The following is a 27,348-nucleotide window of genomic DNA, read 5'->3' as shown; positions in this document are numbered from 1 at the left end:
ACATCCAAACATTCCCCACCCTGAACACATACCGCCCCCCTATTAGGGACCAGAGGAAGGCAGTACGATACCATAGAGCCTCTCCTGGGCTGTAGTGTGCCTCCTCCCACCCCCAAAACTCGTACACTGAAGGCTTAATCCCTAGTACCTCAGAATGGGACTGTATTTGCAGACAGTCTTTAAAGAGGTAACTGAGTTAAAGTTAAAGTACAGGTGAGCCCTAATGCATTGTGACTGGTGTCCTTATAAAAAGAAAAACCAAAAACACTGATGGGCACAGAGGGAAGACCCTGTGAAGACACGGGGAGAAGACGGCCGTCTACAAGTCAAGGAGGGAGGCCTCAAAAGAAACTGACCTCTCCAACATCTTGACTTCTGGCCTCACAAATGTGAGAAAATCAATTTCTGTTTTTTAAGCCACCCAGTCTGTGGCACTTTGTTATGGCAGCCCTGGCAGACTAAGTCCTGGTGGGTCACTGGTTAACTACAGAATGAACTGACTGTTAAAAACAAGGTTCCGAGATCTGTAATGTAAAGATGGCAGCAGAAATCCTAACACACCCTGTAGATACATGCTCCAGTCCTATTTGGAATCCATGTTAAAAGAAGAATAAAGTAAAATAGAAGGGAATCCAGGAATATAAAATGGAACCTTAGGAAGAGAGGCGAAAAGACCTGGGATGATTTAATACACAATCAATAAGACTTAATGTAGCCATTGTTTTTTAGCTCCGACACAGGGAGAGTGGGTCCAGGTGTTTCCTAACCCAAGAGATGAGGGAATCTGAGATAAGAAGCAAATGTGAGTTCAATAAAACAAGACATAAAATTGAAATAAGACATATAAAGACATTTCCTGACAGCAGGAGTAATTAAAAAAAAAAGTTAAAGGCAATATCGCGATGTTTTACGTGGAGACATTACAAAAATTCTATTTTGAAGGGTCTTTTATATGTATAGTGAGCAACAGGTTTCCTGGATGACTTGGTGACAAGGGGCTACACTAGTTATTCTTTTGAATGCCCATAACTCTATTATGTAAAGTGAAATCTCTCCCTGCCAAGGAGCACATCAAGTTCTGCAGAGACTTTGTAAGGTGGGCTCTGGGTATATAATGAGATTTACAAATCGGAACCTTGCAGGAGTCTTTTAAAACAGATTCATGCTGCCCAGATCTCAACGGCCTACATGAGGAACAAAAGTTTTGTTTTTTGCTTGTTTTTATTTTTTTATTTTAACTATTAAATGCGGCAATGCCAGTACAGCTGTGGAAATGCAGGCTGTGCCCTATTTTGCCTTACGCATTATCTAGAAAATTGCCAGCTCAAGCTTGATTCCAAAATATTTATTGGGTGATGCAGCTAACAAAAGACACAGCTTGATTTGCAAACGCCAGGCAGGGCCAGTGCTGCGGCCAACTGGAAAAAATATTGTTTTGAACCATTTTATTGTCACTGAAGGAAAATATTCATAAAGTGCCAGGCATATGGAACATCTTGATATGTATTCAATAAGTTTTTTTTAGCATTTAAGGGGATCTTACATCTCATTCTGTATAATCTTCCACACAAGCAGAAAGCCCTTTGTAAGTGTGTATGACTGTTTCTTTATGAATTCTTCCAATATTCTGGGAACTTGCTACTTCCACACTAGGTCCTCCATTAAATAAAAAAAATAACACTTCTACTAGTTTTTCCTTATGCTTGGACAAAATTTACATCCTTAGAACCTATTCCCATTGGTCCCAGTTTACTCCCAATGTTTAGTACATAAAAACCAAAGTTTACAAGTATGTAATAGGTTATATATGCAAAATGGGTAGCTATGAGAACATACACAAATTATTCAGGTAAAACACAAATTGATTGTACACAGTTAAACATTTTAGATTCAGGGAAACTTTTTTTTTAAGGTAGAACCTAGCATTTTATTTAGATCTTCATTAAACTGTTGGAATTGAGAACATACTTAATAAACCTCCAAAAATAGATCCTGAAAAGCACTTTCTGCTCAGGACAAGCAGTCATGGAATAAGCACATAAACAAGCTGGCTTCTCTGCACCACACCAGCCAAGTCAGCTTTCTCCATGGTCAGCCACACCAGCTCTGCCCTCCTTTCTGTTAACACCAGCCAGACCTCCAGGGAAACTTTTGATAAGGCTGAGATGATGAAGGACAGTAAGCTAATTACCATGTGTATTAGGAGCTAGAGAAAGGAGGGCCTCTGGATTCATTTAAGAATGCTGAGTCTTGACAGTATTCTGCTTGAAAGGGTTGAGGTTGGTGTGAAATTGCAAGTTTTCACAGCTGGCAGGGAAAGATCAGATCTTGAGGGAAGAGCTTGAGAATAAGCAGTTTATTTTGGAGGTGGTTCCAGGATGCACCAGTAGGAGAGTGAGGAAAGAGACAGGGAAGGAAAGACAACTAATAAAATGTGTGTTGTCCATGGACACATAAAGGGGAACAACACACACTGGGGCCTTTTGAGGGTGGAGGGTGGGAGGAGGGAGAGGATCAGGAAAAATAACTAATGGGTACTAGGCTTAATACCTGGGTGATGCCATAATCTGTACAACAAACCCACATGACACAAGTTTACCTGTGTAACAAACCTTCTCATGTACCCCTGAACTTAAAAGTTAAAAAACAACAACACATGTGTTATCACCCAGATTACTATTATGGACAACTGAAACTTAATCCCTTGGGGGAACTCTGGGAAACCAGCCAATACTCACATATCTGAGTCCTCCCACCTGAGGAGTGAGGGAGCTGGGGTATTTATACTCTCACCCAAGTCAGCTGTGTATAAATAAATGCTTTCACAGCTGGTAGGAAAAGACCTAACTAGTAGTGTCTTGGTCTCACTTGCCTCAGAGGCAAACCTTAAGTTAAAGATTCAGTTACAACCATTTATTTGGGAGTCAATGGAGAAAGCACCAGCAGGGAAGCTGGGATGTGACATAGGGAAACAGAGTCTATTCCTTGAGTGATAATTTCCTGACACTTCCAGCCTGACCCCTGCATAGGTCAGAGTGGCCTTTCATAGTTTTAAAAAAGCCTGCAGACACAGAGGTGAAGATTCCAGCAGATAGGAGTTGTTTGGAGCACACACATACAAAATAAAAGTCGGAGGGATATGGGCAGGTCACTGATCACCCACTGAAGTGATCATTCATTAAATAACTTATTAAAGTGAAAAAACTGGCCGGGCATGGTGGCTTACTCCTGTAATCCCAGCACTTTGGGAAGCCGAGGTGGGCGGATCACCTGAGGCCCGGAGTTCAAGACCAGCCTGGCCAACATGATGAAACTCTGTCTCTACTAAAAATACAAAAAAAATTAGCTGGGTGTGGTGGCACACACATGTAATCTCAGCTACTGGGGAGGCTGAGGCAGGAGACTCACCTGAACCCGGGAAGCAGAGGTTGCAATGAGCTGAGATTGCACCACTGTACTCCAACCTGGGTGACAGAGGGGGCCTTCATCTCAAAAAAATAACAATAATAAAAATAAAAAATAAAAATAAAGTGAAAAAACTCATCATGTATCTTGTGTAGCAGACCCGTCATTGGAGTTTTCTGTCAAAACCATCCAAGATAAGATGTTACCTTGCCAAGACTATCATCATGCACAAAAGCAGAGAGAGGCTGGGTCTGCCTTCTGGGTCAGCCACTGATGAGCTTTAAAAGCTTGGATGAGCTTTAGCAGGTACAAAATGGAGAGAACCTCACCTTCCCTAGCTCTCCTACACCAAGTTATAGGATAAAATGAGATTATATATATAAAAATCCTTTGAAATGGAAAAAAGCACTAAACAAAATACAAGATATGAGACACAGTGATGTGTGCTCATTTGAAACAAGAATTTTAGTTCATATTTTAGAGAAATTATATTTCCTTTAACTTGAGACTTTCATCAGGAAAGGAAAGTAACAGATCACAGTACATTTAGAATTTTCTCTGGAGCCTCATTCTTTGTTGTTGTTGATAGGAAGATGGCAGCAAAATGTGCTGATGACTCTTTTCTTAGATATAATGAGCTGTTGATGATTTGTGACTCAATCCCTGCAAGTTATGTGGAAGTCTACAATGCCAGCTCCCTGGTGAAAATTTCATAAAGAATCATCTTTGTGTCAATGAACATAAAGCTGACTTTCAAAAATAAACAAGGCACAGAAGATAAGTTTTCCTATTTCTTTTACTTACCATCTGTCCTAGATTGACTTATTTTAGGTAAAAATATTGAAGGAGGTAAACAGAAGTAGGACTTCTTTTAGTGCCCATATCTCTGTGGGCTCTTGCTAGAGATATACTAGCTTACGTATGTTTTTAAGTCCAGGGTTCAGTTTAAATTTTGAATTTCACTGCCCCATAAAGTTTCTAAGGAATTTTCCATTCATTCTATGTAGGAAACAGTAGCATCAGAGCCACTCAGAAACACACTGGAAGGGACTACATCTTTTCAACTTGTTCTTCATTACAACAGCCACAGGGGAAAAAGTATTTTTAAATGTTCAGGACTTACTTTGTGTTTGGCGCTGAGCTAAGCACAACACATAGATTCTAACATTTAATCGTCCCCTCAATTCTTTGGGTTAGATACTATTCTTATCTCCATTTTACATGTGAGAATATTCAGCCATAAAAAGGCTATTTAGGGCCAAGTGCAGTGGCTCACACCTGTAATCCCAGCACTTTGGGAGGCTGAGGCAGGTAAATCACCTGAGGTCAGGAGTTCAAGACCAGCCTGGCCAACATGGTGAAACCCTGTCTCTACTAAAAATACAAAAATTAGCTGGGCGTGGTGGCGCACACCTGTAATCCCAGCTACTCCAGAGGCTGAGACAGGAGAATCACTTGAACCCGGGAGGCAGAGGTTGCAGTGAGCCAAGATCACACCATTGCACTCCAGCCTGGGTGACAAGAGTTAAATTCCATCTCAAAAAAAAAAAAAAGGCCATTTAGTGCTGCTTTCAAAGAAGAATTTAAGCACTGGAAAATAACAATGACAACTTATGGTTCCAGACTGTCTCACACTGATAAGTTCCCTCAGAACTCTCCTATGGTAGAGTTCTTCTCTGGGAAGCATGGCAAGCAAGGCTTCACTATTAAACAATAAGGACCCCAAATCTCTTTTGGGGAGGGTGTTGTTATCTTCAGCACAAAAGGGAAACTCCTCTATCTGTGGCTTTGCAGGTTCTCTGTGATAAGTGTGTATGTTCAGATGAGGTCTAGACACTGTGCACTGGGTTTATGCGTTCAGGGGATAAGCTTAGCCAAGTGCTCCTTTCCCCATTTCTGAACAATCTTGGTATAATCTTTCAGACAGGAGAAAGCATAGCAATTTGAAATACCCTGATTTTACCCTAGGAAGATTCAAGTTGGTGGAAGGCCAACACAAAGAAAAAATAATTGCTAACGGTGATGATCAACATTTATTGAGTGTTGACTGTGCAAAGCACTCTACATGGCTTATCTCAGTGAAACTTCACAACCCCCCCCCGTGTGGGAGGTATTACTATTATGCCCATTTTACAAATGAAGAAATCCAGCTTTGGAGAAGTGAATTGATGTACCCATGGTAACTTGCCTGCCTGCATCTGTCTTCTGTAAGAACCCAAATATGTAACCGCAAAGATACCCATGGATACAGTAAGACCTCACTAAATTAAGACATCAAAGTTTGAGGTTACCTAATTGAACGTGGTGAAAATCTTGATACAGACAATATTTTAAAATTGATGATATTATTTCATATAGCTAGAAGTAACTTAAGCAAGTGAAAAATGACTACTTGCAACAGACCTATACTACATAATGATTTGTCAAAGACAAAAACAGAAGCACTGAAAGTTGGAATTAAAACTTAAAAGCATATAAAATTTCCTGAGTTCTTGATTTGAAAAATTCACTTGTTGTATTTGGTTGTGTGTGTGTGTGTGTGTGTGTGAAACCTGAAACACCAGTAATTATTTCATCATAACTTACATGTACTCTAGCAATGAACATTCAAGAAGTGAGCACCCTGAATGTGGGAGCCCTAAGGCCCCAAGTCCACTATGTCTAACTCCACCCCTGCACTGTGACTATCTGTGCTTGTAGGTATTTCACAAGGATGTGACCAACCATGGGAACTACTCCTTAAGGGGAACTGGGGAAGGAAATATAAAGTACCCTATCTAGTTCCATCACTTAGCGAAGAGCGCAATGTGTATAAAGCATAGATTTAATTTCCCAGTGTGTCCCTGTGATAGCCACTGTACCTTGACTTCTTCGGACACTTAGGTCTTGTGATGATTCCAGAATGTCATCAGGATGTGGGAAACAGAGTCCGTGGAAAGGGCCCAAGTCAAAGCACTCATGCAGCAGTTGCATGTTCACTCTTGAGCACACACTCATGAACCCAACAGCTGTGCCTTCCACCTGAAATATCCAAAACACCTCATTATTCTTTTTTTTTTTTTTTTTTTTTTTTTTTGAGACAAAGTCTCGCTCTGTCACCCAGGCTGGAGTGCAGTGGTGTATCTTGGCTCACCGCAACCTCCGCCTCCTCAGTTCAAGCAATTCTTCTCCCCAGCCTCCCGCAGAGCTGGGACTGCAGGCGCCCGCCACCACACCCAGCTAATTTTTGCATTTTTAGTAGACACGGAGTTTCACCATGTTGGCCAGGCTGGTCTTGAACTCCTGACCTCAAGTGATCCACCCACCTCAGCCTCCCAAAGTGCTGGGATTACAGGCATGAGCCACCACACCCAGCCCAAAACACTTCATTACTTTATCAGAGGTCAAATGATTCTCATCAGGAAACCTCCAGAGCCCTCAGAATGTGGTCGGCTGGTGGTTTGGCAGTCACCTTGAGATTTAAGGGAGGAATAAGTGTCTTCCTTCAGTACATAAAACATGCTCAAAAAATGTCCCAATAAGTGACCACTGGGGACACACCTAGTGGTGCATAAGTAACATGGAAATTGCCAGAGTTCTTGACCCTTCAACCATTGGGACACTTGCCCTCTGCTCAGACCATGCTCCTGCCTGCTCCATATCCTCTGCCATTTGGTGTCTTGTGTTTGTACCCCACCATAAGCCTGGCGCTCCTGTCTACTTTCTTTCCCTCTGCCATGCACACTTCTCAGGAATACAGGTCATTGTTCCAGTGCCCATCTGATCAGCCCCCAGTACAGAGAAAGTTCACGGTCCCTAGCTCCTTATCAGGTAGAAACTCTTCAATTCGTCTTGAAGTCACTTATTTATTAACTGGATAGTCTGATAGGGAGGAGATATGAGGGAAGGAAGTTTGGTGGAAAATGTTCCAGTGAAGTAAACTTGAGTCAGGCTGGGCTGGTTCACCAGGTGGGTCTGATCTGCAAATGTTGAACTTCCCATCACCCTGAAATGCCTGGTTCTGAAGCTCTTGCAGTCGTCCCCATGATTTTCAGTCTTTGATGCGTAATACATAGGCGAGAAGATGAGTAACTAGCTGATCTGAACCTTGGTTGGGTACCAGGTACCTGATTGGTACCAAAACATTAGAAATTAACAACAGACTTTAATTCTATCATATTCCACATGGAGAGACGGCTGTGACTGAAACTCCTTAATATATCCCTTAAGTAATTCTGTATTTCATTGTTTTCTGCAAGGAAAGTATTTAAAATTTAAAAAGAGAGAGAAAATACATAGTCCTTTAAATTTCACATAAAATAATTATTAGTAGATTTTAAGCAAATTCTGGTTGACTGATTAGACTCTGATAGCTCTTATTAGAAACCTGCATTTACTGGGTCCTATCTCTCAAGTGTTCAGACTTTTAGATAACCATTGCATTCAGAAACTAGCAGAACTCAATAATCACAGGCATTCTCTATTCCCAAGAACGCAGCATCTTTCCATAAATGCCCAGTCAGAGAAAATGCTTTAATCTCCTAAAACAGAGAATCGGGCTACAATAATACTCAGTTTTTTAAATGACACCAAAAAAAAAAAAAAAATAGGTATTAAACTACTATTTGTTCTCGAATATGTCTCCCAGTTAAAAATCATTTGTTCTCAAACGTGTTTGCAAAATAAAAGTGAGACCTCCTCTATTTTCTTCTCAATACTGAAATACAAGGGGAATTTTTAAAAATTAATTTTTTCATGTATATTCCTTTCTTTACAGGCCCCCTAAAATGATACTTGCTGAAAAAGCCTGGATTTACACAGCTGTTTTATAAAGCCATTGACACTTTAATAAAAGTCCAAAATAAACATTTTAATTTTTTTCCCAAATAACAAGTGATTGTTTGTCTTGTTTGCACTCGTGAACAAAGGCTGCATAGCCGCAGTTGTCTGGCTTCTCTGTAATTTCAGGCCCAAGACTCAGCAGACGCTGATTAACCAATCCATCTACCATATGTGCAGAAAGAGACGGCCAGCCTCACTCTCGGCAGGGAAAATTGGCATCCATCTTGGTTCACATGGAGATGTCCTTCTAATCTACAGCCGTGCTGGCGCAACAAAACTTCGATGGCCTGAAATACCTTTTGCTGGCTTCACAGCGAGCTGCATGTGCATGATAAGAATGTATTATTTATAAGACCGCTGTTAGTAATGAGCTATTACACTAATGGCTCATTGTGTTTGGAATTTGATTTCAAATGGCATGGATCACACATTCTGATGAAAATGAGAAAAACATGTTTTGCCATTAGGAATAAAGATTTAACGTTCTCCAATTCTACAACCTGTTATATTCCCATCATTCATCCAGGGTTGTAACAATTTACAAAAGTTCACAATTACAGACTACAACAGAGCAAGGACATATTGTGGAAGTGTCTGCTTTTTCCTTTGAGTTTCTTTCAAATAACCGATTTGAGAAACACTGTTCTTAAATATGAATTTGCAGGAGTATCCAAATGTATTCTTGTGTATGCACTGAAAAAAAATAAATGGATTTAATGGACTTTTTAACTTGTACAACAGAAAGGCATTGATTGCTGGCTGTTATCTATCTTCCTGGTGACAGAAGTACTTTTCACCACAAGTGTCTTCAATTATCTTATACTGGAGAACAAAACTGAAGGTTTTGTTGTTCTTGCTTGTCCTGTAAATATCTACATCATGACACATAAGGTTTAGATTGCTAGAAAACTATGTGTACTGTGGCCTTGTCTTCCCAAACAGGTCCATTTACAGAAACGTGTGTATTTTCTCATTTATGCTTCCATCCAAAAAGCCCTACAGCCACCCATCCATTTTGGGTGACAATATTCCACTGTGAGGGTTTTGCCCTCATTGTGACCACTGCTGGCTCTGATCTTCTACTCCTGATGCCAAGCGCATGGCTGACCTGGCAGGCTTTCCCTGCCTGCAGGTCAGTGGTGCCTACTCGGACCACTGCTGCCCACACCCTGGATGATGCCAAAGCAGACGCTCTGCCCATCTGTCACTAGGAGCCGCCGATGGCCTCCAACTACCCTTCCCTAAAACCTCAGCTTGGAGTAAACACCAGATGTCAAGGTAAGCCAGGGTACAGTTATGACAAGGAACTTGTATGAAGTGATGGCCCCAAACTCCTCCAAACTAGCTATCAAGCCAAAGAAAGTCCCTGTAACTAAAAACCCTTTCAGTAGTAAGGGTTTCCCACAGGGCACAGCCTTGCCCTCAGGCATGCTGCATGCATGGCCTGGAACTGCCATGGCTGTTCAGAAAGACAAACTTGATGGACTTCTTTCTGTTTCCTCTGGTTGACAGTGGTTGCCTTAAAGTAACGTGTGCCTGTAAATGCCTAATCAGCATTGGCAGGGGAAAAGCCCAGATCTGTAGCATTTGCCAATTTCTGAGGTGTAAGCACTGTCATCGTGGTCAATGTCAAGTGAACAGTGTGATCTCACTAAACATGTAGTTGGGAGGCAATGCGCAGTAGCTAGCCATTATTTCTTATATCTACAGTATAGAGACCACAGACATTTAAAAAAAAAAACCCTCAAGAACATGGAGAATAGTAAAAAAAAATTGAAGGTGATGAATTTCAAGTATTTATTAACTTTGTTTTAATATAATTTATTACACTGTAGGTTTCTATAATTTAATTTTTAATAATAGCTGTGTTTAACAAGCAGTTTGCAGAGTTCCTGAGGATTTAACAATCAGCCCTTGAGAGCCAGAGCAAGCTGGCTCCAGCACACCATTGCCTAAAAGCCCCCTAGGGAGGCAGGAAAAAGGGTAGCAACGGCATTGATCTTGAACCCCAAAAGGCTTCAGACATCAGACATGGCTCACTTCAGATTAGACGTCCCCTCCCAGATCCCGGCTCACAGTCTTGTTTCTGCCCTTCCATTTTAAGATCGAGGTCTGTGGTCTCCCCTCCACAGAACACAAAGCCTCTGATGCTTGAGGCAGCACGGCCTCTGGAAGGAGATGGGGCTGGATGCCCTCTGCCTCTTTCGAGACACCAAAGGATTCTTGCAGGGTTGGAACCGCAGTTTTCAGCCTACAGCTTTGCTCTGATGTTTACACACTGAAAGTGTGAAACATGGCAAGAGAGAGAAAGAACGTGGGGGAAGAGGTCACTGCAGCTTCTCTACAAAGCACTGACTCAAGTGATTCAGAGTAAAACTAGTACCTTGAAACCAAATAATTAAAAGCCTTCCAAAAACAAAGACCCTGATTAAACCTGATAAGTAAAGTTTGGTCATGAAAATCCTTATTGGGGTCTGTATGAATCATTTCACTTCTCAGGAGTTTCTGTCTAGTTGTGTAAAGACAAGCTTTCCAAGTGGTACTGCTGGGCCCAAATGCTTCCAACCCTCCCTTCTATGGCTAGCCTGGTAGCCTGGGGCTAATGGCTAAACGAGAATACATGAAAGCAGGTCTTTGAGAAATCATGCCAAAACCTAAATATAAGAAAATAAAATAAACATTTAAAAAATAAATAAAAATCCTTTCAATGTAGTACTTCAGAATCTAATTTCCAGGGGCCAATTGTCACCTTCAGAAACTAATACCCACATCTCTATAAAGTCATGTCATTCTCACCAGGTATGTTTTACCCTCATGTAGATGAGTGTTTCACCACCTGGACTGCACCTTGGAATCATCTGGGGAGATCTTTAAAAATCCAGATTGAGGTCAGGCATGGTGGCTCATGCCTGTAACCCTAGCACTTTGGGAGGCCGAGGCAGGAGGACTGCAGTTTAAGAAAAGCCTGGGCAACATGGTGAGTGTCCAAAATTAAAAATAAATATATGGATTGTGTCTCACCCCCAAAACATTGACTTAATTGGCCTGAGTGTACCCCTGCAACAGGATTTTTAAAAATGGATATAATTGATATAATTCACCTACCATAAAAACAACCCTTCAAGAAGTACACAATTCATGCCTGGTGCAGTGGCTCACACCTGTAATTCCAACACTTTGGGAGACAGATCACTTGAGGCCAAGAGTTTGAGACCAGCCTGGTCAACATGGCAAAACTCCATCTCTACTAAAAATACAAAAATTAGCCTGGTGTGGTGGCACATGCATGTAATCCCAGCTACTTGGGAGGCTGAGGCAGGAGAATCACTTGAACCCGGGAGGTGGAGGTTGCAGTCAGCCAAGATCACATCACTGCACTCCAGCCTGGGCAACAGAGCAAGACTCTGTCTCAAAAAAAAAAAAAAAAGAAATACACAATTCAATGGTTTTTAATATATTCACAAAACTGTACACCCATCACCACTGTCTAATCCCAGAACATTTTCATCCCCCCACCAACCAACGACTATGCCCAATATTAGTCACTTCTCCTTCCCCTTTCCCTCCAGTCACTAATCTACCTTCTGTCTCTACAGAAGTGTCTATTCTAGGCTTTCATCTAAATGCCATCATACAATACGTGGTCTTTATGACTGACTTCTTTTCTTTAGCATCATGTTTTCAAGGTTCATACACACTGTAGCATGTATCAGTGCTTCGTTCTCTTTTATTTCCTAGTACTATTCCCTTGTATGGATATACCACATCTTGTTTATCTATTCATCAGTAGATAGACATTTGGGCTGTCTCCACTTTTTGGCTGTTATGAATAATGCTGCTATGAACATTTGCGTACACATCTCTGTGTGGACATGTGTTTTCAATTCTGTGTATGGAATTACTGGGTCAAATGTTTAACTTTTGGAGGAAATGCCAGACTTTTTCCAAAATGGCCACAGCATTTTATATTCCTACCAGCAATGGATGAGGCTTCCAATTTCTCCACATCCTTGCCAATATCTGCTATTGTCCTGCTTTTTTATTATAACCCTCCTAGCAGAGGTAAAGTGGTATCTTAGTGTGGTTTTGATTTGCCTTTCCTTAATGACTAATGATGTTGAATGTCTTTTCATGTGCTTATTGGCCAATTGTATCTTTTATTTATTCATTTTTTTTGAAAAGTGTCTATTCGAATCATTTGCCCACATTTTATGTGGATTATTTTTCTATTGTTGTGAGAGTTCTTTGTATATATTCTGGATCCAAGTCATTGGCATGGTATGGATAGTTAAAAGCCTCCCAGGTGATCTGCATATGTGCCAAGTTTGAGAACAACTGATGTAGAACAAAGCCTCAAACTGCTCATGTCATCCATATGAGAACTTTTCATTCCAAGTTTCAAGAAAAGTAATATTCTTTAAACAGCTCTTATAGTTTAACAAATAATGAGAAATTAGTAGATGAAGAATCAAGAATCATGATAGTGTGGGCTATCTTTTGGGGCCAATAGGCTGGGCCTTCTGATTGGTTTAGAAAAGCTAGAAATTCCAATTGGTATATAGACTTTCATAATTTTCACATTAGCTGCTAATTCAAAAATATTTAGTCATATATAACTTGAATCAAATCATGTGAAAACATTGTACAAATCGAAGTTAAGACATTCTACAAAATAACTGACCTGTACTATTCAAAACTGTAATTGTCATGGAAGATAAAGACTGATCAGAGAATTGTTCCAGATTTTAAAAGGCTGAAGAAACAGAGCACCTGAATGCAATGAATGGCCTGGAATTACCTCTGCCATAAAGGACATTCCTGGGACTGTCAGAAAAATCTAAATAAAGTCTGTAGATTAGATAAAAGAATTGCAGGAACTAGCTGGGCGTGGTGGCTCATGCCTGTAATCCCAGCACTTTGGGAGGCCAAGGCGGGCAGATCACCTGAGGTCAGGAGTGCACCTCAGGTCAGCCTGGCCAACATGGTAAAACCCCGTCTCTACTAAAAATACAAAAGTTAGCTGGGCGTGGTGGCGCACACCTGTAATCCCAGCTACTAGGGAGGCTGAGGCAGGAGAATTGCTTGAACCTGAGAGGCGGAGGTTGCAGTAAGCTGAGATCATGACAGTGCACTCCAGTCTGGGTGACAGAGCAAGGCTCTATCTCAAAAAAAAAAAAAAAATTAAAGGAATCATAATTACTTGGCTTTGATCATTGTATTGCAGTTATCTAAGAGAGTGTCCTTGTTTTTAGGAAATATACATTGAAATACTTACAGGTAAAGGGGCATTATGTACACAACTTACTCTCAAATGGTTCAGAATACACATGAGAGAGAGAGAAAGCCAGCGAGAGAGAAAAAGAGAGAGAGAGAGGGAATTAGAAAGGATGAACAAGAGAATGATAAAACAAATGGGGTTGGATGTTAACATTTGGGGAATCTGGGTAGTTATAAACTTTCTTTAAGTGTGAAACTATGTCAAAACAAAAAGTTAAAAAAAATACCTTTCCAACTCAAACAAAATCCATCTGCCAGCAGAACGCTGGTTTGTGACTTCTGAAGTCTGAGATTTGGGGATCCTCAGAAATCCCCCTACGCACCCCTGGGGGGTCTTTTCCATTCCCTCTCACTCTAGGGACAAGGCAAGAATCTACAGCATCGTGGGCATCTGGAAGGACCTCACAAAAGACAACCTAAAGCCAGTAACCCAGGGGAGGAAGCTGGCCTGGTGCACCACCTGGAAGGGCAGTGGGAGGGCCGGGGTGGCCAGGGAGACAATGGCAGCTCCAGGGGTGCCCAGCAACACAAGAGCAACACCACTCACATCCCTCCTTCCTCTCACTAAGTGTGTTCCCACATGGATCAGTCACTGACCTCACACACAACAGCATGATTCTCTTCATCTTGGGCCTCTATTAGTTCGGCCAGGAAGTATTCACCGTAAGTTTCCTTCAGAATTGTGTCATAGCGCATAAATATTGGCATGAGATCGTCATGGTCTTCCACCCTGTTTAATAGAAAGGCTGAAGTTCAGTGTTCGTTCACTCATTTTTTTCCTTCAACAGGGCACCAACTGTGTGCCAGACCCTGTTCTAAGTGCCAGGGCTACAGCAACACTCATGATATCAACTTTCCTTCTTTTCTCTTTTTTTTTTTTTTGAGAGGGAGTCTCACTCTGTTGCCAGACTGGAATGCAGTGGCGTGATCTTGGCTCATTGCAACCCCCGCTTCCCGGGTTCAAGCGATTCTCCTGCCTCAGCCTCCCGAGTAGGTGGGACTATAGGCACGCACCACCACGCCCAGCTAATTTTTGTATTTTTAGTAGAGATAGGGTTTCACCATGTTGGCCAGGATGGTTTCTATCTCTTGACCTCATGATCTGCCCGCCTCGGCCTCCCAGAGTGCTGGGATTACAAATGTGAGCTGCCACGCCTGGCCTGAACTTTCCTTCTAATAGGAGAAACAGACAATAAAGATGTAACGAATTTAGACAATTCTAAACATTTCAAATAATGATACATGCTTTGGGATAGAGAGTGAGAGGGTCAAGTGGTCAGGGAAGACCTCTATGAGGAGGGTCATCTGAGCTGAGAGCTGAATGAACAGAAAGGGAAGAAGCTATGTTGAAACCTAGAAGTGGAACATTGCAGGCAGAGGGAACACAGTTGGCATGTGTGGGTGTGGGATGCAGGGAAGCACTTGTCATGGGTCAAAGGACAAGAGACCAGGGGCAGCACTTCCCAAGGATGTTCTAAGAAACACCACTATGATATTGTCCCGAGCATCTTCTCAGCCCAAAGAATTCCAATGCCTAAAAACAGTAACCACTATAAGTCCCTTCCTGTTTCACAGTTATATATTAAAGACTCTGAGAAGCACTACAGTAAAGAATATTTAACCTTGTTTATGCATTTTTCAAACACTGGCCCATGGCATCTTTTATTCCTGAGATGCCTCTGCACTTGCCATGGAAGGGAAGGCTGGTGAAGTGATGGAGCACTGCTCACCCTCCTGGGGACATCCACTCTGCTTCCATTCTCAGGACCCTCTACACAGACCTTGACAACTAGTCTGGCACAGGGGGCGGTGGCAGGCGGGAACAAAAACCAGATTTATTGCAGCTTGGGGAGGCTAGTTCCTGTGTTCCATCTTGCTGCAGGATTTAACACTCCTTTCTTCTTTTTAGCACATTCTTGGGTAAGTTTAGTGCTCTTTTTTACCTGTGTGGGATGTTCTTATACTTTGCTTTTTTTTTTTTTCTCTGATACTCTTTCTGTAAAAATATTTCAGCATTGTGTTATTTTTTTCTAGTATATCTGCTTTGGCTACTAATGTCTATTTCCTCCCCCTAGCTTTACTATGCTACCATCTTCATCATCCCATTTTATCTTCTAGTATGTTCTCTTTGACATTAATAGCAGCTCCATCTACTGAGTGATCAGTATATATATATATATATATAAAGCTCAGGGCTTTATCCAGATGATTTCTGCTACTGTGTTTCTCATAGCGATCCCAGGAGGGTGGCACTGCCATTTTCACTTTGCAGAGGGAGGAGAGCAAGGCTCATGGGGATGAGGAAATGCTTTGCCTGAGATGACAGAAATAGTTGGCAGCAGAGCCGTGATATGAGCTCTGGTCTAGTGACTTAAGCCCTGCCTTCACACTCTGGTAAGCTGACAATGCACTTCAAAAATCTTCCTTTATTTTGACTCTTCTTTTGAACATTTGTAGCTAGAAGCAAAAGAGTTGAGAGGGGAGTCCTTGGCTAGGGGCCAGAGGTTATCATCCTGCCAGCCCTGCCACCATTCCTCCTGCCCCCTGCAGGAACGAATCCCCTGATCCTGCCACAGCTGCACTTCCTAAGTCTAAATGCTTTAAACTGGATGACCGCATGCACTCTGGATGAAAATCTTCACCCTGCTCCCAGGATGAAACCTTTGCCTCTGCTGACACAAGTGTAATGGTTGAAATGATGCTGGTTTTTCATTAAAAACAGTAAGTATCTTGATGGAAGAACTACACAGTTGAAAAACCAGGTCTCTGGTCTACAAAACTTCAGAGGGAAGGAGGGAGCCAGCCAACAAGACCATGGTACAAGGAGGAAAAAACATACACAGAAGATGACAACTTGGGATGGGAGGGACCATCACCATGACTCCACAGGTTGAATCTTCTTGTTAACCTCTTGATATGGTTTGGCTGTGTCCCCACCCAAATCTCATCTTGAATTGTAGTTCCCATAATCCCCACATGTCATGGGAGGAAGCTGGTGGGAGGTAATTGAATCATGGGGGTGGTTGCCCCCATGCTATTCTCATGATAGTGAGAAGGTTCTCAGGAGATATGATGGTTTTATAAGGGGCCTCCCTTTCACTCGGCTCTCATTGTTCTTTCTTGCTGCCTTGTGAAGAAAGATGTGTTTGCTTCCCCTTCCACCATGATTTTAAGTTTCCTGATGCCTCCCCAGTGCTGCAGAACTGTGAGTCAATTAAACCTCTTTCCTTTATAAATAGTCTAGTCTCAGGTATGTCCTTATAGTAGTGTGAGAATGGACTAATACACCTCTTGACAAAACTCTCTGGAAGGAGAGACAGCAAAGGGTCCTTATCCAGGCAACCAGATCCTTTGTTTTTTAAAACTGTCAACCTGGCCCTGATGTCATCACCACCAAACAGTCTTATTCCATCATGCAAGGGCATCAGCAGGAATTTCTAGAGATGAGGCTAAAACAGGGAGCCAGAAACAAATGTCAACCATTTTTTGAATGGGTATGACTGTACTACTGATGCTGCAGTCATTTTTCAAGCTATTTCAGCCCTGCAATAATTTACAAAAGGTAGGCCTTGACCACTTGTCCATCTATTTCTGCGTGTGATCACTGAGCATTATCGGTGGTCACCTGTGTCCCAGTGGACGGAGGCGCCACCATAAATGCATTAAGTCTTATGATGCTCTTGAAGAGATTAGAAAAAAAAAATGATACAGCATAGTGGTCACAGCCTGAGCGGGGGAGCCAGGCTGCCTGGGTCTGGATCCTGCTTCTGCCCAGCTGTGACCTTGGGTACTTTACCTCTCTATGTTACTGTGTGTGCACCTGTCATAAAAATAGCAAATGTTAAAAAAAGGTTATGTGCAATGTTATTGTTATTATCATTATTACTTAGGCAGGAGAAACCAAAAAGAACTGCAGAACTTCTACAGTCAGTGGGTGGAATAAGAGAGTTTCTTACTACAGAAGCTTGAATCACTGCACTCACTTCCCATTGACTACTGTAAGGAGAAACTCTGTCATTCCATCCACCATCACTAATCTTCCTAAAACCCTGCTTTCTTCATCTTACTTTAAAACTTTTACATGCAGCCATAAGAAATAATGAAATCATGTCCTTCGCAGCAACATGGTTGCAGCTGAAGGTCATTACCCTAAGTGCATTAATGCAGGAACAAAAAAACAAATACTGCATGTTTTCACTTATAAGTAGGAGCTAAACAATGGGCACTCATGGACATAAAGATGGTAACGATAGACACTGGGGACTTCTAGGGAGGGGAGAGAAGGAGCAGGGTATGGGTTGAAAAACTGTTGAGTACTATCCTCAGTACCTGGGTGATGGGATCAATTGTACCCCAAATCTCAGCATCATGCAATATACCCAGGTAACAAACCTGCACATGTACCCCCTAAATCTAAAATAAAAGTTGAAATTATTTTTTAAAAACTCCACTTTTGCAAGCTCCCCACTGTTTCTGGGATGGGCACAAAATTCTTTGCCTCCATCTTTCCACCCTGGTCACCAATAATGATACAAGTTGATTTACTTATTGTCTCTAGAAGAAGACTTCACCATCTTCCCTCCTTCCCACCTCTATTTCTAGCCAGTGCTCTGATCCCCTTGCCTATCCCCAATTCCAGCATCCTCCAAAGCTCATCTCCACCCTACACCCTCCAGTGACTCTTCTCTCCCAACTTCCCTTCCCAGGAACCCAATAATGGGATCATCACTGGATATATATTGTCCAGTTCTGGTGCTAATTCTTACGGCCAAGGTGTGGCATCTTCCCAACCACGGAAAATGCTCTTTAGGGACACAGAAGGAATTCTGTAGCAGTTCTTTAGCATGTAGCCCAGCAGCAATAGCCAACGTGAACTGGGCCCTTACCTTGTGCTGAGACCTTGCCAAGGGTCCCATTTACACTGACAGCAGTGAAGGGCAGAATTTTTATGCCCCAAGGGGCAGCATCTGGGCAGTCTGAACCTATGGTCCCATGCTGGTGGCATCACAGCCCCTCTACTTAGCCTTCTGACTCTACTGACTAAGAAACTGGCAAAGTCCATAAAAAATGATGAGTTCATGTCCTTTGTAGGGACATGGATGAAGCTGGAAACCATCATTCTCAGCAAACTATCGCAAGGACAAAAAAACCAAACACTGCATGTTCTCACTCATAGGTGGGAATTGAACAATGAGAACACATGGACGCAGGAAGGGGAACATCACACTCCAGGGACTGTTGCAGGGTGGAGGGAGGGGGGAGGGATAGCATTAGGAGATATACCTAATGCTAAATGATGAGTTAATGGGTGCAGCACACCAGCATGGCACATGTATACGTATGTAACAAACCTGCACATTGTGCACATGTACCCTAAAACTTAAAGTATAATAATAATAAAATTTGAAAAAAAAAAAAAAGAAACTGGCAAAGTCACTTCAATGCTAAGCCTTGGTTTTCTCATGTACAAAAAACAGGTAGGGACAAGAATAGCTGCAAGATACAAATGACGCACTAAAGCCTGCTCTCTGGGGCACACTAAGTCCTTAGCAAGTGTTTGTTCTCCACGTGAGCCCTCAGAACCTTGGCAGAAAAAGCCTAGAACATTCCAGGAACAACTCACTTCCCCACTTAACCTGCCAAAAGGGCGTTGCTAATAAGAGGTGGTGGCTTTTCTCTGTAAAAAGAGTCCTTGATGATATTGGCTAAAAATAATTTGTAAAAAATTCTAGGAGAGAGTAGTCAACAAATCCATTTTCAAACGTTTTGCCAAAAATAAAAGGTTGCATCAATATTTATTAACAGACATTTTAAATAATGGAAAAATAATTCAATAACCTAATCATTTAAGTGAATGAAGACAGCAATCACACACAATCAACTGTGCACCATAGGCTTTTAAATATACGATGGACACAGAAATGTTACTCTATAGCTAAAAACATCAGGAATAAAGGTTCCGAAAGACCCAGAGCCCTAGGCCTGCTCATGAACCTCAGCAGCCCATTAACAAAGTTATCCATAATCCTACCTCAACACGAATTCTTCTGGGAAAAACAGAAAAACATCCAAATCTTGGAGTTCTGAAGAGGCTCTCTCTTAAGCCCTTTCCCAAAATGGATAAAGAGGAACTTGTTCTGCTAAATGCATTCCTTGGGGTAATTGATAATTTATGATCTTGCATCAGCCCGAGTGCTAATGATAAAGTATGACATCAGCCTCACATAGTCTCAAATGGCATATGACAAAGTCCAGCCCCGCAGAAACAAAACACCCCAGCTATGGAAAACAACTCATGCAGTCAAATGTTTCAACGTGACTGTTCAGAGGCAATGAGCGCTGCCTGTCAAAGTCAGGATGCAAGGAGAGCCATTGTGAATTTGGCACCGCAGCGTCACACGCCCTGGCACTGACAGGCCGCACAATGTTCCAGTGGTGATGAAGATGCGGAGTTTATAGATCAACACAGAGTGCAAGGGAAATAGTACAATTCTCTGAGTGAAAAGCAAAGTTACTTTATATCTTCCATTCTGAATGTGTCTTGGAGGGGGCAGCAATGTGCTTGTTAACGTCATCAATTATACAATATTTTATTTTAACTTCCCTGGAGGAAACAAAAGGTCCACCTCATAAACACTTATCAATCTCTCAGACACCCAGATTTCCATCAGACTCTGAAAACTGTGCCATGTGAAATGGAGTTGAACCCACACCTTAAGGAAATCAACCCCCTTTCAGGACACCCTACTTGGGAAATGGGTGTCTTCTAAGTCCACAGCTAGAAATGAGCCGGTAGCTCTCACTGGCTTCCTGGAAGGTGGGGAGAAGTGAGGACAAACTCCCTCAGCACTTCCACCAGTCGGTTAGCTGGGCTTGCTAGGAGCACCGCGACGTCCAGAACATGCAGAACTCTCCCTCGCAGCCTGATGGGTCTCTGGGTGACACGCAGATCCTGAGATTGCTTCATCACCTCCACAGCCTGGCTGCTGCACTACATGATTACGGCCCCAGAGGAAAACCTGCAGGCCTGCTTCCCTCGAGTCTGAGAGGTGTGCATCACTTCCCTGCCAGCACAGAAACCACTGCAAATGCACAGATGGAAAGCTCACACTTAAGGACTGGAGTGACAGCAGCAGCAGCAGCAGCAGGCCACCTCCGCATCCAGAATCCTGGCACAGCCTCCTCGTTCCTGTCTGATGATATTCTCCATATCCAGAGAGGATTTGTATTTAAAGCTGGACTTTAAAATGTACAGTTGTAAAATGTACAACTGAATGTTGTCACTTCAAACACCATAAATATATTTCTTCAAACCTGTGTGTGTGTGTGTGTGTGTGTGTGTGTATTTTAAGAAACCAGTGAATTAAGAAAACAAGTCATAGAAAATCTAATTTAGTGGAAGTGATAGAGAATGCAGTGTGTTCTAGTTAAGCCAACTTTTTACCGTGAACACCGTCTCAACATGGGGTAGGAGAACCTAAGATCGATCGGCGCCAACTAGATTTTTCTTTTACTTCAGGTATGCAAAACCAAGCACCTTTTTTCTTTTCAAGATCTCTTGTGACCTCTAGTGGTCTTCTTTAAGAAAATCAAATCTATCATTTCTAAACTCCATATAGTATTCCACTGTAGAACTTCCAAATGGGTTTTGGAGTCATTTAGCTTCTAGTCCTTGGAAAATGTCATGATTTTAAAAATTATGAAGGGTTTTAAGCTCAAATTTGTCATGTGCTTTTCAAAGCACATCTGATCTAAACGTCCATCCTGGGCTAGTATGGCTCCAGCTGGATCGTTAACCAAGGTAGACTTGGTGGTCACTTACCAGTCTTATTCATGAAGATTGTTGGGGGAAATCTGTAATTGCTCTACCCCTTCTTTTGGAATGCTTTAGGATATTCATAACAAACATCAGAATGTTTATTCATATGAAATTGCTCACAAGTCAAGTTTAAGTGGATTTCTAAAAAGCATGACATGAGACTATCAAATGTTTCATTAAAATGATTGCCTTAAGAGTTAAAAGTTTGTAATTACAAACCACCCATCTTAAATCTTAAAGAATGTTTTTTTCACCTATTTTATTTCTTTTAATTTCAATAGTTTTGGGAATACAGGTGATTTTTAGTCAAATGGATGAGTTCCTTAGTAGTGAATTCTGAGATTTTAGTGCAGCCATCACCTGAGCAGTGTACACTGTACCCAATAGGTTGGATTTTATTCCTCACCCCCTCCAAACCTCCCCCTCCCCAGCCCCCACGGTCCACTATGTCACTCTGTATGCCTTTGTGTCCGCATAGCTTAGCTCCCACTTACAAGTGAGAACATACGGTATTTGGTTTTCCATTCCTGAGTTACTTCACTTAGAATAATGGCCTCCAGCTTCATCCAAGGTGCTACAAAAGACATTATTTTGTTCCTTTTTATGGCTGAGTAGTATTCCATGGTGTATAAATATCACATTTCCTTTATCCACTCATTGGTCGATGGGCACTTAGGTTGGTTCCATATCCTTGCAATTGTAAATTGTGCTGCTATAAACGTGTGTGTACATGTATCTTTTTCATATAATAACTTATTTTCCTTTGTGTAGATTCCCAGTAGTGGGATTGCTGGATCGAGTGGTAGCTCTACTTTTAGTTCTTTAAGGAATCTCCACACTGTTGTCCACAGTGGTTGTACTAGTTTACATTCCCACCAGCAGTGTAAAAGTGTTCTTTTTCACCACATCCATGCCAACATCTGCTGTTTTTTGACTTTTAAATTACGGCCATTCTTGCAGGAGTAAGGTAGTAGTATCGCACTGTGGTTTAATTTCCATTTCCCTGATGATTAGTGATTTTTCATCTATTTTAAAAAGCAACAAGGTTGAGCCAATTTAATCAACCATTGTTATCAACAAAGAAGCAATACTCCACTAAGGAAACCAGTTATTTCACAACATTGTTTGAAAGCACATAATCCTTTCCTTGGCCAAGTCTCCTCCCAGCCCCAGGAGACTTGAAAAAGACAGGTTTTCCCCCAGAAAAAGAGCATGCCAGTAGTTTCTAAATCTGAACACATCTCAAATCCACCATGGATGATTAATTAAGCCCACTGTAGATTTTAAAGGTGTGTCCAGAAGTAGCTACGCTTTATTTCAGATAGTATGAAAAGTACAGAACAGTAACTTCACTAACTACTGTCTAAGTAGATGGGCAGATTACAGCATAATTTTCCACATGGGTAAATCAAAGAAACGGGACAGGGGATTACAGTGTTAATTCATTGGTTTTGAATGTGTCACTAGCCAAATGGCTGAAGGATAATTACATCCCCAAACCCTTCACTGGTTCAGTATCTTACGAATTGTGTTCTTCACTATTAACTATCAGTGCAAGTAACTATCGTTGAAACGGATGTCAAAAAATACATGTGAGGGAAATAAGAGAAAGGAGGCAACCTAAGAGGCACACAGCCACGCCCGTTTGATGTTCTGTAAAGTCTCCATTTTTCTAGCGTTGTTAAGGAGGGAGGTAGTCCACACAACTGCATTCTCCAGATACATGAAATTCTGTGCCTGCAAGTATCAAAACTCGAATCTGAACATGTGGATAGAGGGCTTTCTAAAATGTGCCACACTCTCTACCTTCTGCAGGCAAAGGCACTGACTGCCATACTGTCACCATTTCCACATGAATTCACTACTGTCCACCTATCTTCTAATAAACATCCCTTCCTCACTGCAAAGTACCCACTGTCACCTCTTTGCTATCATTCCTCTTGTGTTTTGCCTCTTTCAGATTTTCTATGGGCACACCATCAGGGGCTGTATGCGCAAGACCTCAGGTTAAGGTATCCAGGTTTATTTCAAGTTTTGTGAACCTTGTCCACTGAAGGTTATAGTCCATAGCACTCAAGTTTTCAAGAGAAAAAAGGAAGAAAAGAAGGAAGGGGGGTAGGAAAGGAGGCAGAAAGGGAGACCAAACCATAACCATCTGTTACCAAATGCTTACTGGGAGCCCGGCACTGGGCTGAGCACATCCCACATCTTTTCTCCTGCACCCTGCATCCTGAGTGACAAGTAGGCTATTAGCGGGTAAATTAACAGACAATACCTTACTAAAAAGTGAAAGGAATAGGGAATTTTTGAATGGGCTGCTTCTATACATGTCATCTTCAGTGTTGGATTTATATACAAGTTTTCTATTACAATAATCCCTTGCTGAATAACTAAGTTGAAAGTACTTAAGCCCTACATACCTCCAGAAAATGATAATTCCCAAGATACAAATCGGGTATCCTGACTAAAACTTAAGAAAATACTTTTAGAAATTTGCCTTTGTCAGCTGTAAGTAACTCATATCTATCCCCTGCCCAATCCTTTGGAATTGTCTAGAATTGCCTGCTTTGTAGGAACATGTTTAATCATCCAGTAGGATGATAGCTTAACTGGAAGTTACTTTACATTCAAGTATTTTATTCATTTAAAATGGAACCTGTAAAATGGCACTCAAACTCTCACAGATTTAGACAAATGCAATTTAAAGCAACAAAATACTATTTTGGCCTAACAGGGAACCTTTTTTTCTTTTCTTTCTTTTTTTTTTTTTTGAGATGGAGTCTTGCTCTGTCGCCAGGCAGGAGTACAATGGCACGATCTTGGATCACTGCAACCTCCGCCTCCCAGGTTCAAGAGATTCTCCTGCCTCAGCCTCCTGAGTAGCTGGGACTACAGATGCATGCCACCACGCCCAGTTAATTTTTGTATTTTTAGAAGAGACGGGGTTTCACCATGTTGGCCAAGATGGTCTCAATCTCTTGACCTCGTGATCTGCCTGCCTCAGCCTCCCAAAGTGCTGGGATTACAGGTGTGAACCACTGTGCCCGGCCAGGAAACAGTTTTAATAACTGAAAATACTCAGCACTGATGAAGATGTAAGGAAACAGAACTCTATTTGGTCAGAATATAAATGGATATGATATTTACGTTGAATAATTTGGTGGCATCTATTTTTAAATCTTAGAATTTGCAAACATCTGGGTATTTCCTACCCCAAATTCCACATTTAGTTATCTATTGTACACTACTATATATGAATGCTGGATGATATATGTACAATGCTGTTCACTACAGTATTATTTTTATAGAAAAAGTGGTAAATTTTTTACAGGAAACAACTTAAATTAAATTTCCATAAATAAGCAAGAGCTAAATGAATTGTATTAGAGCTACATGATGGTTAGGCCATCATGGACCAAGCAGCCATCAGAAAAGAATGAAATTGATCTCTAAAGATGATAAATGATGAGATGCTATGTTAAGTGAAAAACATAATTAACAGAACATATGATCATGGAGATATATATAGGTATATATGTAGAGAGAGAGAGTGCATGTATGCCACTATACTTGTGTGTGTATAGTTACATACATAGAAGAATGAAAGAATAACTTTTACTTTTAAAAGTTTTATGATTTGAAACTAGAATTCATTTTATTAAATAAACCCATCTCCCAAAAAAATTAGTAAATGGCATAAAAAATGAGAGATTTTAAAATGAAGATAAAAGTATAACAATTGTTACACTACTTACAAGATCCTAAGTAATTAATTTGTGGAGATTCTTGTAATTTAAAAACTGCCGGCCGGGCGCGGTGGCTCACGCCTGTAATCCCAGCACTTTGGGAGGCCGAGGCGGGCGGATCACGAGGTCAGGAGATCGAGACCATCCTGGCTAACACGGTGAAACCCCGTTTCTACTAAAAATACAAAAAATTAGCCGGGCGTGGTAGTGGGCGCCTGTAGTCCCAGCTACTCGGGAGGCTGAGGCAGGAGAATGGCGTGAACCCGGGAGGTGGAGCTTGCAGTGAGCCGAGATCGCGCCACTGCACTTCAGCCTGGGCGACAAAGCAAGACTCCGTCTCAAAAAAAAAAAAAAAAAAAAAAAAAAAACTGCCTACTTGTAAATACCTTGAAGGTAATATTTCTTTAAAAAATATAATTTCCTGAAGGACAGGAGGGTCTATTTGCCTCCACTGACACTAACAAGAGACACTTTATAAATCAAGAATAAAAATTTGAAAGGCGTGAGAGAACCAATTAAAAATGTCATTTCACACGCAAAATTCCATTTCTTCAGACTGCCTTTGGCTTGCATTAGTATTTGTATCATTATCAAAGCATTTTATAAAGAGAGGATTATTTAGCTATTAATAAAAAGAAAGTAATGAAAGATCATTTTATATGAGGAATTTTCTTCTCTCAAACTAAATTAGGTAGATAATATGTATCTGAAGTTCATCTGCTTCTTGATGAACTTCGTTAAGAGACATGCTGCCCCGCTCTCAGAATGCAAATAAAATGCTCCACGTGGATAGGAAAAACGGGATCACATTACACTGTTTGCATAATGTTCAGCATCTGCAGGTAGGTTTCTGGCCTCCCTCTCTCTGCTTCCCTTCAACACAAAACTTCTCTGAAGAGCAGTGACTTTCTCCAGCAAAAAGGAAAAAAAAAAAAAATAGCAGTGACTACTCCTTTGCTTTCACTTCCTTACCTCCCATTTATTCCGCTCACTGCAATTTGGCCTCCACTGTGAAACTCTGCCCTTCAAGGAGTGACAAGACCACACCCCAAACCAAGAGTTCAGAAGTAGGGCACTGGTTACTGAGTGGCAAGGTTGGCACAGAGGAGCCAAAGGGATGAGCTTGAGAGAAAACTGAGGACTAGGTCCTGAGGAAGGCAGAGTTCAGAGTCATGAGAACAAGAGAAAAAGAGGAGAAAAAGAGCAAATCAGGCTGTGGGTTGGGGAGAGGCCAATGTCTGGGCAGGAGGGCCCCCTTCCTCTCACCCAAAGTTCATCTGATTTTTCTTTAATAGATACGGAAGCATCCAAGTTACCTATTTTTTCTTAAATGAGTTTTGGTAATTTGTGTTCCCAAAGGAGTTGGCCTAGTTTTATCTAAATTGTTAGATTTGTCGACATTGAGTTATTTGTAGTGTCCTCATATTAATCTTTTAATGCCTGTAGGATCTGTAGTGATACCGCCTCTTTCATTCCTGATACTGGCAATTTGTCTTTTTTCTTGGTCAGTTTGGGCTGGAAGTATCAGTTTTATTCATCCTATCTGTGCCTTCTTAAATTGCCAAATCTAATGGCTTCTCTTTTACTTAAATAATTTCATTTCCCTGCATCTTTTGCCACTTTATGAGTCTTAATTTCTTCTGTATTCCTCCCCCTCTCTTCTAGTTTTCTTTTTCATTAGTCATAGCTCATTTTCATCTTTCAAAGTTCTGCCCTGGTCCTGTGCTTTTTCACTGTGCAATCTCCCCCTCAGCAAGACAATCTCCTTCATTTCATGATCTCCCCACTTACCGACAAACTGACAACTCACAAACATGTATCTCAAACCTGGCTTCTCCCTCTGTTTCTATTTCCTACCTTCTCCTGTCCATTTAAATCTATTATTTCTACTTTCAATTAATGAAAGCACCATTTCCCCTAAACTTGAAAACCCTGAATTACCATAAACTCCTCATCCCTCAACTCCTCCATCCAACTGGTAGCCAAGCGCTACTCTCTAACATGTCTCTCTGCATCTATGCGCCTGACCTGATCCTTTCCCTACCATGTAACCAAAAATAAAATTCTAAGCTCCCCCAAACCAATGGAATGGACTCCTCCTCTCAGCCAAGGGTATTCTAACATAAACCTGAAATACCAGTTCAGCGCATGATGGGATTGGGTGGTCGGTCATGCCTCATTATACTTCCCTTTGGAATTTAGGCACATTTGACCACGATTAACATGAAAACAGAGACCTTAAGAATGACAGAATAGACTCTTTGTAGGAATAAGATACAA

At 41.4% G+C, this 27,348-nt stretch overlaps 1 protein-coding gene and 1 long non-coding RNA gene across 17 annotated transcripts in view; one reads left to right on the top strand and one right to left on the bottom strand.

Moving 5' to 3' along the window:
- Nucleotides 1–27,348, bottom strand: part of CFAP61 (cilia and flagella associated protein 61) — a 306,901-nt gene that overhangs the window by 254,003 nt on the left and 25,550 nt on the right. For all 16 annotated transcript variants that reach the window (XR_010132305.1, XR_010132306.1, XM_063702312.1 and 13 more), the window contains exons 7-8: nt 14,101–14,233; nt 6,267–6,426 (exon numbers count right to left, since the gene is read on the bottom strand). Coding sequence is in view for 14 of the 16 variants with exons in the window: in XM_063702312.1 (XP_063558382.1) it covers nt 6,267–6,426; nt 14,101–14,233 (293 nt within the window). In the remaining 2 variants the exon portion in view is untranslated. The remainder of the gene's footprint in view (nt 1–6,266; nt 6,427–14,100; nt 14,234–27,348) is intronic.
- Nucleotides 9,269–10,689, top strand: LOC129529197 (uncharacterized). Its single transcript, XR_008674659.1, has 2 exons — nt 9,269–9,504; nt 10,331–10,689. It is a non-coding gene; the product is annotated as an uncharacterized lncRNA (long non-coding RNA).

The sequence above is a fragment of the Gorilla gorilla genome, chromosome 21 (genome assembly GCF_029281585.2).
Source record: "Gorilla gorilla gorilla isolate KB3781 chromosome 21, NHGRI_mGorGor1-v2.1_pri, whole genome shotgun sequence".
Lineage (NCBI taxonomy): Eukaryota > Metazoa > Chordata > Mammalia > Primates > Hominidae > Gorilla > Gorilla gorilla.
Note: the sequence above shows the minus strand (reverse complement) of the source record. Positions and strands in the feature narration are given on the sequence as shown.